Source organism: Nelumbo lutea, chromosome 7 (assembly GCF_056320005.1).
Source record: "Nelumbo lutea isolate HS-2025 chromosome 7, American lotus-T2T, whole genome shotgun sequence".
In the NCBI taxonomy this organism is placed as follows: domain Eukaryota; kingdom Viridiplantae; phylum Streptophyta; class Magnoliopsida; order Proteales; family Nelumbonaceae; genus Nelumbo; species Nelumbo lutea.
The window spans coordinates 28203844-28218727 of record NC_142690.1 but is presented as its reverse complement, the minus strand read 5'-3'; the positions used below and the strand labels follow the sequence as shown (position 1 = coordinate 28218727).

The following is a 14884-nucleotide window of genomic DNA, read 5'->3' as shown; positions in this document are numbered from 1 at the left end:
CTATTGCAGGTATCTACCCGACCTTTTCGGCATTTTTGTTTTGAATTTGCACCATTCGCAGGTGTTTCTTGAGTCGTTTTGAATTTGCACCATTGCTGGTGGGATGGTATTCATGAGAATCCATTCCAGCCAATTTTGATTTCAATTCTAATTGTAGATCATTCCATTTCTAATTTTAAAAATTCGATTCCAACTATGAACCAAACAGACCCTAAGTTTGTTTAAATACTCAATGGAATGGTCATGGACGTCCATCAACAATTGTATATCTATATATTAGGCAGGCACAACGTTTATGATTCCTCTTGATTGGTGAAAAATCATTCAGATATCATTTCAACCCACATCGAGTGTAAAAGCATGATATCAAGAATTTTAGCTAGGTTCTTAAATTTTTAACGCAAATCAATGAAAGGGGTCTGCTTGTATAATTTACGTAAAATATCAAACGAGGAATTTGGAGATGTCAAAGTGGTTAAATCATTTGTGAAAAATCATTCCCACTTGATGTATCATTCATGATGGTCTATATAAGTTTTTCTTTTTTTATTTGTGTTTTCGTTTTGCTTTTTTGCTTTTTTAAATCTCATGCCAAAAAGCAGACCCTTAGTGAGAGTCTGGATCACCTGTCAACAAAATACATTCCAACCCTCTATCAACATGACTTCAGACCACACATCTCATACATAGTGGGTCCCACTTTTATGATGCATCTCAGTCTCATGGAGAGATGCATGTGTTTTGTTGGTATAAGATCCTAATTCCTATAAGATTATGTTTGGTTTAAAGGAAAGGAAAAAATAGAAAAACCCATACAAAGTTTATAAAAATTTCCTATTCATTCTTTTCCTTTCCCTACATTTTCCTTCAAACCAAACACAATTTTAGTGGGCTGTGGGTCCAGTTCATGGGTTATTCAATGACAGAGACTACTCTATTTGGATCACTGCTTGACCCGAGTAGAAAACCCGGTCCCATATGTTAGCGTTGTTTTTAAACGTTGGAGCCTGTCAAACTACACGTCTCCCTCTCTCCCCATCTCTCTCGTTCGTCCCATTAGAATTTAGAGGATGCCCCAGAGAACACTCTCGTTCGACCCATCAGAACGCAGAAGAGTAGCGCTCTGTGAGGAAACAATCCGGATTCCACTGCGAAACCACGCAAAAGTATTCAACCTCTCAGAACAAATCACACTACATACATGGTGGGACCCATTCCTCCAACTCTCTCTCCTTAACAATTCGTATGGCAGTTGTTCGGTAATATTCCTCCTCCTTCCCCCACACTAGCCTTCATCTCTCTCTCTCTCTCAATCTGGAGTCTGGACTATGGAGTAAGGACTGCTTCTTTTGCTTCTTTTTTCTCCCTTCTCTTTGTTGTCTCTCTTTCACACAGAGACCCACCAATCTGCAACAGAAACAGCTGAGTATCTGTTTTAATGTTTAGATATAAAATAGATAGATAGATAGATAGATATAAGAAGAGGGAAAGAACGAGTGGGGTCGAGAGATCATGACAGAAGGAGAGTCAGATACAACGTTGGAGTATACACCAACGTGGGTGGTGGCGTCTGTTTGCATTGTTATTGTCGCAATTTCTCTTGCTGTTGAGCGGATCATTCACTTCATTGGAAAGGCAAATATCCTCATTTCTTTTCAATTGTATCATCAGCTTGATTTCAAGCTTGAAGCTCAATTACTCCGCTTTGGTTTCGTATTTGATTGGTTGCTTGCAGTACTTGAAGAAGAAGAACCAGAAACCTCTCTTTGAAGCCTTGCTGAAAGTTAAAGAAGGTCTGCTCTTCAATGTTCATCCCCTTCCGCATCTCTGTGCAATTAGTACACGACTGAATTTTAAATCCAAAATGAATAAAAAGAAGACCTACAAAAGAAAAACCTCAAAGTTTTGCTCATAACTCCGTGTTTTGCTTGGTTTGCAGAGTTGATGCTTTTGGGGTTCATATCCCTTCTCCTGACTGTGCTTCAAGAGAGGATTGGTAAAATTTGTATCTCCAAAGATTTAGCCCGTCATATGCTTCCTTGTAAGCTTCATGAAATGTCATCCACGGAACATTATCAAAGTATCTCAACTCCTTTCATATCTGGGACTGGAAGGCGCCTGCTTACCTCAGGAGCCGGTTCTGGTTACTGTTTGAAGAAGGTAAATTGAATGACAAATTCTAAGTGGCATTCAAGCTCCTAAGATCATCCAACAAAGTTAATAAATTTATGAAAAAATGAAGTCTAAAAATTTGTCTAAAGTTAAAGCAGAGGGGGGAAATGGAAAGGAAAAGGATATATTAGTTTTTTGTGTTCTTCCTGGTCTTTTGGAAATTGGCTGAAAAGCACTAATTTTCTTGTTGTGAGTTCTAAACACAAATCAGAACCATCTGGTTAGAAAACAAATTGGTTCTTAAAACAAAAACACAGAAAACATGTTCTTGGTTGTGTTATGTGCTTTTTTTTTTTTTTTTTAATACCAAAACTGGAACAAAAAACATATTCCTGAATTTCTGGGTTAAAGTATATGTTTTTGTCTTGTTATCTAAGGTCATGTTTCATAAATCATATAATATCTGTACTTCATTTTCTTCTTCTTTTTTTTTTTCTTTCAAAACCATGAACTGTTTTTTTAAATAAAACAGAAGCAAAAAACACTGTTTAAGAACATCTTTCATTTTTTTTTTGGTATGACAATTTTAAAGCAAATTAAAACAAAAAATTCATGTCGTAGAATACCCCCTTTAATTTCCCTACCATATGATTTCAGAAGCTTATAATTGAGCATTGTGATTAGTTATGGCATGCATTCTGGGACTAATACAATTCCCAAAAGTTCTTTTCCATTTTTTTTTTCTGTTATTCTGAATAGTCTAATTTAGGCAAATTGTCATGTCCTAAAAAATCCTTATGTTTGTCAGTATGCGCTTTCCTGTGATTGTTCATTCAGAGAACCACAGATTTATCTTGCATAAGCCAGCAACCCATGATAGTGATGTGAAACTATACCTGTTCATATTGATAAAAAAAAAACCCTGTTCATATTAGTGACCATCAAAGCATCTTTAGGAGTGTGAGAAAGATGAGACATTTTAATGCTTTGAATAAGCCAAGTAATACTAAGAACTTGTCTTAGAAAGTCCTAAAATTAATGCTCAAAGGGAAAGACCATTACCCAATGTTGGTCCCAGAAATCCTTTTGCCAAGGTGGCTCCTATGCAATTAAGCAAATGAGCCATGACTAAAAGGCCATTACCCAATGTTGGTCCCAGAAAATGGGTCATGACTAACAAAGAAAAACCCAAATGCAGGTAACACTGTTAAGAAAATGGCACCAAATAATCCTAGTTATGCATTATTTATTAAGATAATTTGTCAATTCTCATCTTTGATGGACGCTACAAATCTGACAGTAGGAGTGTTAAATTTTTCTTCGCTTTTTACTACAAAATAAGCATTGGTGCTCTTAATGGCTATAATGTCATGGTCATGTCTTCTTGTGAAATTAGGTGTATAATTTAAATTTAAGTTTTTATCTGAAAGTGGTGTGCACATCAGACATTCAGAATTGAGAGGTATGATTATTTTCTCCTCTTTCATTCTTTTCAGGAGAAGGTCCCATTGTTATCTATCACTGCATTGCATCATCTTCATATCTTTATCTTTGTCTTAGCAATTGTCCACGTGACTTTCTGTGTTCTCACCATTGTTTTTGGGGGAGCAAAGGTAAAGGGGTTTGTACTGCTTTAACTTCTGATTTATACTTGTTTATCCATTACTTTTTCATCTACAGCTTTATTGAATATTGATTTCTGTGTCATTATCTAGATCCGTAAATGGAAGCGTTGGGAGGAATCTATTGAAGAAGATACATATAATACAGAGGAAGGTAATGTATAATAGTTTTATTACATCAAATCTTCTGTTTTTTCTGATAGTTTTTCTTTTCTTTTTTTTTGGTAAATAACAACATTTTTATTTGATAGCCGTGGTCATTTGTGATCAAATCTTCTTACTGCCAAGAATTGTAAGAAGACATCCACTAGTCCCTTTTGTTTTAGTTGTTCTAATCTGAAAGTGTTTGTACAGGTATGATGACAAAGTTCACTGTTGTCCATGAGCATTCATTTATCAAGGGTCGTTTTCAGGGTATTGGGAAAGACTCAACTATTCTAAGATGGTTGGTAAGTCAAAATTCCATTTCTTGGAAATTTGTGTCATTTTATCAAATATAAAGGCTCAAAATTCAAAGCTGGTGGGAAAACCATTATTTTTCTCCAAGAAATTCATGTTATGCTCATCATTTCTGGATTTATTTTAAAAGGCATATTTCTGTCAACAGTGACTGTTTAATTATGATATGCATGATTTTCCAGTCAGTGTTGGGTAGTAATGACAGGTATCACCAGCCCAGCCCAGGGTCAGGTAGGTTCAATCCTAGTAGCCCCCCAAAACTAGGTTGGTCTGGGTTAGGCATATTTCATTCAGGATCTCACCCAACTGTATAGTATAAGAATATGCAGTATGCAACTATATATATATATATATATATATATATATATCCATCTGTTTTTTTTTTTCTTTTTTTTTTTCAATATTTGAGCCTGCCTCGTTTGCCTGGCCTTGGCAGGCTATGCTAGTATTTTATGTAAGGTGGCTGGGCTGGATGCAAGGTCATCTATCCTTCACTTATCCCAGTCAATGGTCAGTCATCTTATATAACTGAACATATTGATTATATTTGAATTTATGATCCATATTGATTTGGTATTTCCCTTTTTCTCTTCTTATTTATTACCTGTCATCAGTTTTACATGTGCATTGATACAAGAAGAAAAAATCCAACACTATAGTGGGTTCACTTGAATAAAGTGGATTTCCAATATTCCATGTTGAGTTGAACTGCAGAGGGGGAAAGATATTTTCTTAGAAACCTCTTACTTTTTCAGTTTACAAATTTGTTCTTCTATCCTAAGAATATCATATATTTATCCCGAAAAAAAATCTAATTACTGCTAATAGCTAGCTATTATTAACTTGATATAGATCAATCACTTGATAAATTGACATGGGAAAATCCATTTCTAAAGAGTCCCTCAGTAGGATTCATTTTGAGAATTTTGGGTGATATATAATGCTGGCTTGGTAGGATCTTAATCCAATAGAAGGCCTACCATAGGGGTAATGCACATAGGAGGTAATCTTGTTATGTGAAAGAGTAAAATGCATATTTTGGTGCTAGGAAGGATAGGACATGGGTTCTAGGAAGAATAGGACATGGTGGTAGAAACACAAATGCTTAGAAGGATGAGTGCAAAGCTAGGAAGGATAGGATTAGGAATGAAGTTATCTGTAGGAACCTAGTAGTAGCTCCAATAGGTGATAAAATGCGAGAGAGTGGACAAAAATGGTTTGGGCACATGCATAGAAGACCCTCAAGGTGCTAGTTATAAGAAGTGGTTTGTTACACATTGGAGGGGCTAAAAGAGTTTGGGGTAGATCAAAAAGGACATGGGTATAAGTAGTAAGAAATGATTTAAGCACTAATAATTTAACAGTGGATATAACTTTAAATAGAACGGATTGGCGAAATAGGATTCATGTAGCTGACTCCATATGGTTGGGACAAGGCATGGATGATGATGATGATGATGAACATATAAAATTAGTGCTACAGTTTTATCTAGATCCCTCTTGACAAACAATGTGTGATCAGCTTGTCATTGTTTATATCCCACATGCTGAACATCCTTACTAAATCTACTAAACTAAACCTTAGGAGATTGTTTTAATCCATACAATGACTTCTTCAAGTGACATGTTTTGTGTTCAATGCCTTTGACCGAAAACTCTAGTGGTTGGAGCATATACAGTTCTTCCTCTAAGTCCTCATTTAGGGAAACATTCTTAATATCCAATTGGTGAAGACTGCAGTCTAAGTTAGTATCGAATTAAAAGAGCACCTGTATAGGGTTCATTTTGGTTATAGGTGAAGATGTTTCATCATAATCCATGCTATACACCTATGAGAATCCCTTTGTCACCAATCTTGCATTGTATCTTTCCATGGATCCATTTGCTTGATGCTTCTTGGAGAACATCCACTTACACCTTACTATGTTCTTTCCCTTTAGGAAGATGAAAAAGATCCTAAGTTTTGTTCTTGTGGACAGAACTAATCTTATCCATCATAGCATCTGCCCACGTAGGCAAAGATAAGGCCTTTGTAATACTTTTAGGAATAGACACATAAGAGATAGCAAAAGGTGCAATAGGGAGAAGCTCATGGCCCTAGATGAAACACCCGTGTCTCAACCATCTGCCTCTTGCCCATGTATACTTAAGATAATTTTAGCCCATAGGTTATCCCTTTCCTTTGTCAGTCTCCATAACTATTTCCCCAACAGAGCTTCATTCTTCTTCCATAAGTGACAAGATCCCACCTAACTCTATGATCCCTTTTCTGCTCCCCAGGTTCCCATAAGAAATCTCTCCTAAGTTTCTCCAGCACCCTACACACTCCCTCAGAATTTTAAACACAAATAGAAAGTAGATAGGGAGGTTCTCCAAAGTAGCTTTAGTCAAGGTTATCCTACCACCCAAAGACAGGTAGTTTTTCTTCCAAGAAGCAAGCCTACTTGTGAACTCTCAATCACCGGATTCCAAAAGCCGCTTTTGCAAGGATTATCCCCTAACGGAAGCCCCAATGTATTTGGCCATTGAGCAATCTCGCATCCCAATACTTGGGCCCTTCCTTCCACCTCTCCAACACTCATATTAATGCCAACCACACAATTCTTATCAAGCTTGACTTTAAGGTTGGTCACTTTTTCAAACACATTAATCACCTGTTTTAAGTTTCTAACCCACCTAATCTCATCCCCTCCACAAAACAGAGCAAACTGTAAATGAGTGACCGGAACCCCGTCCCTCCCGATTCTCCAGCTACTAACCAAACCTCTAGAATCTGCTCTCTCAATAATCCTCCCCAAAACTTCAGCAATCAGGGTAAAAAGAAAAGGGGAAGGGGATCCCCTTGCCTAATACCCTTAGTAGCTGGAACATGGTTTACCACCCTACCATTTACCAGAATGGAATAGTGGCAAGTCCTAATACACCCTTTTATTCACTTACACCACCTCTGCCCAAATCCAAAAGACCCTAGGACTTCCAACAACACCGACCAATCAACTAAGTCATAAGCTTTTTCTAGATTCAATTTACACACCAGCCCCTTCTTCCCATTTCTTTTTAGATCTTCCACACTCTCATTTGCTATTAAGATTTGATCCACAATTTGTCTGTTCTTCACAAATGCGCCTTAGTTGGGGGAGATGACTGTGGGGAGAACCTCTCTAATTCTATGCGAGAGTACCTTAGCAATAATTTTGTTGAGGCTATTGACCAAACGGATGGGTCTGAACTCCTTAGGGTGACAAGCTCCCTCCTTTTTTGGAATTAATGCAATAAAAGTAGAGTTCAGACCTTGGTTAATCACCCCTCTCACAAATGTGCCTTAGTTGGAGGAGATGATTGTGGGGAGAACCTCTCTAATTCTATGCGAGAGAACCTTAGCAATAATTTTGTAGAGGCTATTGACCAAACTGATGGGTGTGAACTCCTTAGGGTGACAAGCTCCCTCCTTTTTTGGGAATTAATACAATAAAAGTAGAGTTCAGACCTGGGTTAATCACCCCTCTCTGAAAAAATTTAGAGAACACAATCTGGATGTCATCCTTAATTATCTCCTATCAGTCTTGGTAAAAAGCCATCATGAAACCATCAGGTCCTGGGGCTTTAGCTTTATCCATAGAGAAAATGGCATCCTTTATTTCTTCCATTTCAAACTCCCTTTCCACCCATTCCATAAGCTCTCCTGGGAGCTTGGGCTAATCCAAACCTTCAATCCTTAATCTCTCATTCAGAGGCCTCCTGAAAATAGATTTGAAATGATTCACAAAAGCCCCTGCGATCTCATTTTGTTGGGTTAAAGTTATACCATCAACCACCAACTTAGAAATGGAGTTCTTCTTCCTTCTACCATTTGCTATAACATGGAAAAATTTTGTGTTCCGGTCTCCTTCCTTCACCCATCTGTGTCTAGATTTTTGCTTCCAACTAATCTCTTCTTTGAACAAAAGAAATGGAGTTCTTCTAAACACCTCAAACAAATATTCTTTAATAATGTCCCAACACTCTTGATAGAAAGCCATGGTAAAACCATCTGGTCCAGGAGCTTTTGACCTGTCCATAGAGAAGACAACTTGTCTTATCTCTTCTTCTTCAAAGTCTCTTTCCAACCAAGCTGCCTCACCGACTGATAGACCTGGCCAATCTAGATCTTCCACTCTCATGCTTATCTCTAGCAGTCTACTCAAAATGGATTTGAAGTGAGTTACAAAGCAATTGGCTATCTCCTCTTGTAACTCAATTTCAACTCCTTCAACCTCAATCTTGGTCACAAAATTTTTTCTCCTTCTCCCATTGGCCATAGCATGAAAGAACTTGGTATTCCCATCCCCTTCTTTGATCCATTGATGCCTAGATTTTTTCCTCCAAGATATCTCTTCCCTCAATAGGACCTCTTCCAAATCCTTCTTCAACTTCCATCTTAGTTCTCTTTCTTGTGCACTCATGGTCCTTTAATGTTCCTTTAAATCTAAATCTTCGATTTGGGCTGTCAATCTGGCTTTTAACTCTTCAAATCTCCCAAATTCCTCTTTGTTCCAAGTTAGGCCGGTGGTGCCCAACTTCTCTTTTATAATAATATGATGTAACAAATAAAAAAGGAAATTACAAGTAGGTCCCTAGCGGACCACCCTAAAAATAAAAACTTAAATTAAAGAAAAGAACATGCTGACAACAATCTAACAACAGAAATAAAACACTTTAATCCAACAACACTCCCCCTCATGTTGGGCTAAATATATCTATCATGCCCAACTTGTCACACGGTTCATTGTGCCGCAAGTATGGAAGCCCTTTTGTGAGAACATCAGCAAGTTGCTCCTTGATTTGACATAAGGAGTACAAATTTCTCCCTTTTCCAATTTTTCTCTTATGAAGTGCTTGTCCACTTTAATGTGCTTGGTCCTATCATGTAGGACAAGATTTCTAGCAATGTTTATAGCTGCCTTATTGTCACAGTACAAGGACATAGGATCGTGAATAGTAACCCCAAGTTCTCCTAAAAGGTTCTTCAACCAAAGAATTTCAGGCACCCCATGTGTCATAGCCCTATACTCCTCTTCAACACTCGATCTTGCAACTACACTTTGTTTCTTACTTTTCCATGTCACTAGGTTTCCTCATACAAAAGTACAATATCCACTTGTGGACTTTCTATCATCCACAATACCTGCCCAGTCAGCATATGTATAGACTTCCACTCTCAGATGATTATGTTTACTAAATAGCAAACTTGTTCCTGGATACTTCTTCAAATACCTAAGAATCCTCTCTACTGCCTCCATGTGTGGTCTCTTAGGGGAATGCATGAATTGGCTCAGGACCCCAACTGAATAAGTAATGTCTGGATGTGTCATGGACAAATAAAGCAACCTTCCCATTAACCTTTGAAACTGTTTCACATTTTCCAATGGTTCACCATCACAATCTCCCATTTTATGATCAACATCCATAGGGGTATTTGCTGGTTTTACACCTAACTTGCCTGTGTCCTGTAACAAGTCTAGGATATACTTCCTCTAAGAAATGAAGATGCCCCTTTTTGAGTGGGCAACTTCAATTCCTAGAAAGTACTTTAGGGGACCCATATCTTTCACTTCAAATTCAGAGACAAGGAATTCCTTCAACTTTTGTATTTCTATGCTCCAGTTCCTTGTAATGACGATATTATCCACGTACACTATTAACACAGGCACTTGTTCATGACATCTCTTCACAAAGAAAGTGTGATCAGACTGACATTGTTTGAACCCTCCTTGCTGAACCGCCATATGAAATTTACTAAACCATGCTCTAGGAGATTGCTTGAAGCCATTAAGGGACTTTCTTAGCTTGCACACCTTATTTTCACTTCCTTTGGCACATAAACCTGGGGGTTAAACCATGCACACCTCTTCCTCCAGATCACCATTTAAAAAGGAATTCTTTATATCTAGTTGATGCAATTCCCAGTCAAGGTTTGCAACTAATGATAAGAACTCGAATTGAGTTCATCTTAGCTACTGGAGAAAACATCTCATCATAGTCAACACCATAGACTTGAGTGTATCCTTTAGCTACCGGCATTGTTTTGTACCTTTCAACTGTCTTGTCTGCCTTGTGTTTCACTGTAAACACCCACTTACACCCCACTGGGTTTTTCCCGTTTGGAAGATCCACCAACTCCCATGTTTGATTCTTATGGAGGGCATTAATCTCTTCCTTCATAGCATCTATCCATTTAGGATATTTTAAAGCCTCTATCACATTTGTGGGTATGGGGATGCTATCAACTACAAACAGGAAGGCATGGTGAGAGGGGGAAATGTGGTCATAGGAAACATACTGACTAATAGGGTGTTTGGTAGTACATGACCTGACTCCCTTTCTGTGAGTAGTAGGAATGTCAAGGTCATCCATAACCAAAATGGGAGCTCATGGTATCAACAAGTGAAATAAAAGGTATTGGACTTACCTCTTGGGAATTTGACAATGTTGGTTTCTCAGTGTTTGGTGGCTCAACGTCTTTGTCACATTGCTGATCTCTACAGAATTTACGTTGGAAGACACAAAATGGAGTAGGATCCTGAATAGAAGGAAGAGAGACTTGACGGACCTGGACATGGACCTGCTTCTCCTCTTCCACAGTACTCTCCCCCTGAGGAGAAGCAGGGAAGAATGGTTCGGACTCAAAGAACGAGACATCCATGGAGGCAAAGAACTTATGACCCACATGATCAAAGCACCGGTAACCCTTTTGTGAGGAGGGATACCCCAAAAAGATACAAGGAGTAGATCGAGGATCCAACTTACCATGATACGAAGATAAATTATGGACAAAAAGCACGACAACCAAACACCCTCATGGGAATGGAAAATAAAGGAGACTGAGGGATCAATAATTGATGAGGGGCCTTATAGTTTAATACTTTGGAGGGTTTATGACATAAGCAGCAACAAGTACAACCTCAACCCCAAAACGTTTGGGAACATTCATATGTAGCACCATCCCTCGAGCTACCTCAAGGACGTGTTTGTTCTTTCTTTCCGCAACACTGTTTTGTTGTGGTGTTATGGCACACGAGCTCCTATGAATGGATCCATGAGAAGCAAAGTACTCATTGCGCTCCCCATGGAAATATTCTTTCGCATTGTCTGATTGAAAGATTTGAATTTCAACATGAAACTATGTAAACACCATCATCTGGAAATCTCTCATGATCTTTGGGACTTCGTCTCTACTACACATGGGAAATACCCATGTATAATGGGAGAAATCATCAATCAATGTGATAAAGTATTTATACCAGCCCTCTGAAGTTATTGTAGTAGACCCCCGCACACCAGAACGCATTATGCCACAAAAAAATTTGACTCTTATTTGATTGACTATGCGACTCTAAGGATGACACTGATAAATCAACCTTGTTGAGAGTGTAGAGATCATCCACTAAGCTTCCTCTACCAATCATCCTCCCAGAAGTTATATCCTGGAAAACATATGAATCGGGAAAAAAGGTTACACTACAATTTATTGAGTTTGTGATGCTACTAACAAAAAGAAGATTGATGGGAAGCTAAGGAACATGCAAAACATTATTTAGGTTAAGTCCATGAGCAAGGGATATTGATCCTTGGCCTGCAATGGAGGAGAATGATCCATCTGCAAGTCTCACCTTATCCCTTCCTGACAAAAGGTTATAAGACCGGAGTAGGTTTGGTTTACTGGTCATGTGATTAGATGCCCCTGAGTCAATGATCCAGGGGGAATTGGTGGCAGTGGAAACATGAAAGGCTGAGGCTGCATTACCTAATGTAGATGCAAATGAAGTAGAAGGGTTACCGGTATGATTCTAAATGACTACGGAAGGAGTTCATGATATCTTCCTTGGGGTTAGCACCAGTGAAATGCTCCCGAGTAGTATCTGTTGACACCCCAAAAGAATGAGTTTCTTGGGTTGCCACATTTGCTGTATTTTTTGCTATATTAGGCTTCTTCTGACCCTGTGCCTTACCATGTTCTTGGTTCTTTATAGTCCACTTTGGCCTCTCATGGATCTCCCATCATGTGTCAGGTGTATGTCTTGAACGCCGGCGGTGAGTACAGAATAACTTGTCCTTATCATCAACTTTCCTGGAGTCATTTTTCTTTCCCATATTATTACCACCCATTGTAGCTAATGCTACCTGTTGCTCCCCCTCAATTGTAACTATCACACTCTGCCTACTTTCCTCAGATTGAACAAGGGCAAACACCTCTTGGACTGAAGGCAACTTTTTACTTCCTAAGATCTGAACTCTAAGTAGTTCATATATGGGGTTTAGTCCCATCAAGAAGGCAAAAATCTGCTGCTAAGAAACTAATTTCTTATAGGCTCTAGCATTATCATCATGTTTCCATTCTATAGCCTGATAGTGGTCCAATTCCTTCCATACTAAGGTAAGGGTTGAATAATAGGCTCACAAGCTACGGTTCCCTTGTTTACAGGTTGAGGATTCAGCTTGTAACTGGTAGATCTTGGCATAGTACCTTTGCTTAGAATATGTGGTTTTGGCCTGTTCCATATCTCACTCATAGTGTCTGCCCACATAAAGTTCTTCACATTAGATTCCATGGCTGCAAGAAGCCAGGACATCACCATACTATTTTCTTGGTCCCACCGGTTATGTTAAGCAGTCCCACTCTTGGGTTCTTTCACTCTTCCATTTATGTAACTAGCTTTTCCCCTTGCTGTTACATAATGGTCCATTTGGTTGCTGAGAAACGCATGGGAAGGGAATTTGGGGAATATTCCTTTTTGCATGCATTTGTTTCAAAGAAAAACTTGGGAAAAGAAGAGAAACATATGGGACATGGGTTCCCAAAAATCAATATGTGGGGTTGCACCAAAATGGTGAGACCCCACTGAGAAAAGAAAAATTAAGCAAGTTGTGAGAAAATTTTGTCGAGAGCTACCTAACTAGACCTCGTCTCCTTCCTTCGAGCAGTCCAACGGTAACATCTCCGGCACCATCTCCAGTGTTTTCGTTGAATGGTAAGCTTTGATCTGGCATTCTCTCGTCATTTCAATTCATTTTTATACCATTTTTGTCTTGTTTCATTGGATGGTTCTTGATTGCGATTTTTATCCAAGGGCCATGGCCCTTTCAAGACTGAGAGCAAGAAGAATCGAGAACCCTGAAACCCTAAGCCATGATGGATAGGGTTCATGAGAGAGAGGCATCAAGTAGAAAGAGCAGAGAAGAAAGGGAGAGAGGCATAGATAGGGATTCCACCAAAGATCATTACAAAGACGTCGGTCGTCTTCGAGATAAACACAGAGATGTTCGATCCAGGGAATCCAAAGAACGACACCATAGTGATAAATACAAAGATGTTTGATTGAGAGAGTCCGAAGAATGGCATCACAGTGATAAACATAGAGACGTTCGATCAAGAGAATTCGAAGAAAGCTCCACAACGATAAATACAGAGTAGAGAAATGCTCCTCTAAGGATGATGAGAAGCATCGAGATGGAGATCGGGGCCAATCGAAGGGCCGTTTGTAGGATTATGAGTCGAAGCGCGAGTGATCTCATGAGCCCAGAGAAGGTAAAGAAGGTAGCCGAGATTGGACTTTTCGGGAAGGATCGGTGGAAAAATGATCATCTTCTTCGCACAAGAGAAAAGAGCATGAAGAAAGTGAGGATCAAACGGATAAGAGTGACAAGAAAGTTAGAGTGATTGGGAGTGTTAGAATAGAGAGGAGAGAGAGAGAGAGAGAGAGAGAGAGAGAGAGAGAGAGAGAGAGAGAGAGAGAGAGAGAGAGAGAAGGTGATTTGGAGAGAATGCTGTCAACGATGTCAACACTCTTGGCCGAATAGAGAAAAGAACAAGAATAACCTTAGAGGTGTCAAGAATGAATGACCCCCACCTCAAAGAGTCTCTTCAATATCAAAAGATATGTATAATTACAAGAATGCCCATACAAGGTTGAAAGAGAAAAGAAGAACATGATGTAAAAGTAATATACAACAGGGACTATACTAATAAGGTACATCAAGTTAATAGAGTCTCCACACCCCCCTCAAACTGATGCCTCGACATAAGCATCAGTTTGTCTATAAGAAAGAGATGTCGGACTCTAGTCATAGCTTTGGTGAAGATATCAACAATCTACATGTCCGAGGCTACATGAGAAATCGATATAGTCCCAGTAGTGAAGAGATCTCGGATAAAGTGGCAGTCCACCTCGATGTGCTTGGTCCTCTCATGGAAGACAGGGTTAGATGCAATCTTGATAGCACTCGTATTGTCTGCATAGAGAGTGTTGGTTCGGCTGTCTTAATTTGTATGTTTATCTTTGTTGGGTCTTAAGTCATTAGTTATTGGGCCTTAGTTACTGGGCCTAATCTTATTTAGTGTTATTTTGACTAGGTGTCCCATCACTAATCAGGGGCATTCTTGTCTATTTATGTAACATTATGTAATGTTCTTATATATAATAGATTAGGGCTGGCTGAGGATTATTCTGCCGCCCATCTCATATCTTCTTCTTCTTCTCCCTCCTCTTCTCTCATTCGACAACCCTATTTCAGCAAACATGGTATCAGAGCACTGATCTTTCGACTGGTTACAACAGCCGCCTCTTCTTCTACTCGCAGTTAACTCTCTCATCTTTTTTTTTGGTTGCTGCAAAGAAACCCTAGGGTTGGTCGTAGAACACAACTAGACCTAC

The 14884-nt window shown here is 38.9% G+C and overlaps 1 protein-coding gene across 2 annotated transcripts in view; it reads left to right on the top strand.

Annotated features, from left to right (window-relative positions):
- The first annotated feature begins 853 nt into the window (after positions 1 to 853).
- LOC148845869 (MLO-like protein 1) overlaps positions 854 to 14884 on the top strand; it is an 84617-nt gene continuing 70586 nt past the window's right edge. Inside the window, exons 1-7 of one of the 2 annotated variants that reach the window (XM_088952971.1) lie at positions 1226 to 1333; positions 1447 to 1635; positions 1736 to 1793; positions 1940 to 2160; positions 3609 to 3725; positions 3828 to 3888; positions 4089 to 4183. In XM_088952971.1, coding sequence (XP_088809097.1) covers positions 1513 to 1635; positions 1736 to 1793; positions 1940 to 2160; positions 3609 to 3725; positions 3828 to 3888; positions 4089 to 4183 — 675 coding nt within the window. In that variant the 5' untranslated portion in view covers positions 1226 to 1333; positions 1447 to 1512. Of the gene's footprint in view, positions 1636 to 1735; positions 1794 to 1939; positions 2161 to 3608; positions 3726 to 3827; positions 3889 to 4088; positions 4184 to 14884 lie in introns of both variants that reach the window. The other variant, XM_088952970.1, reaches the window with a different exon arrangement.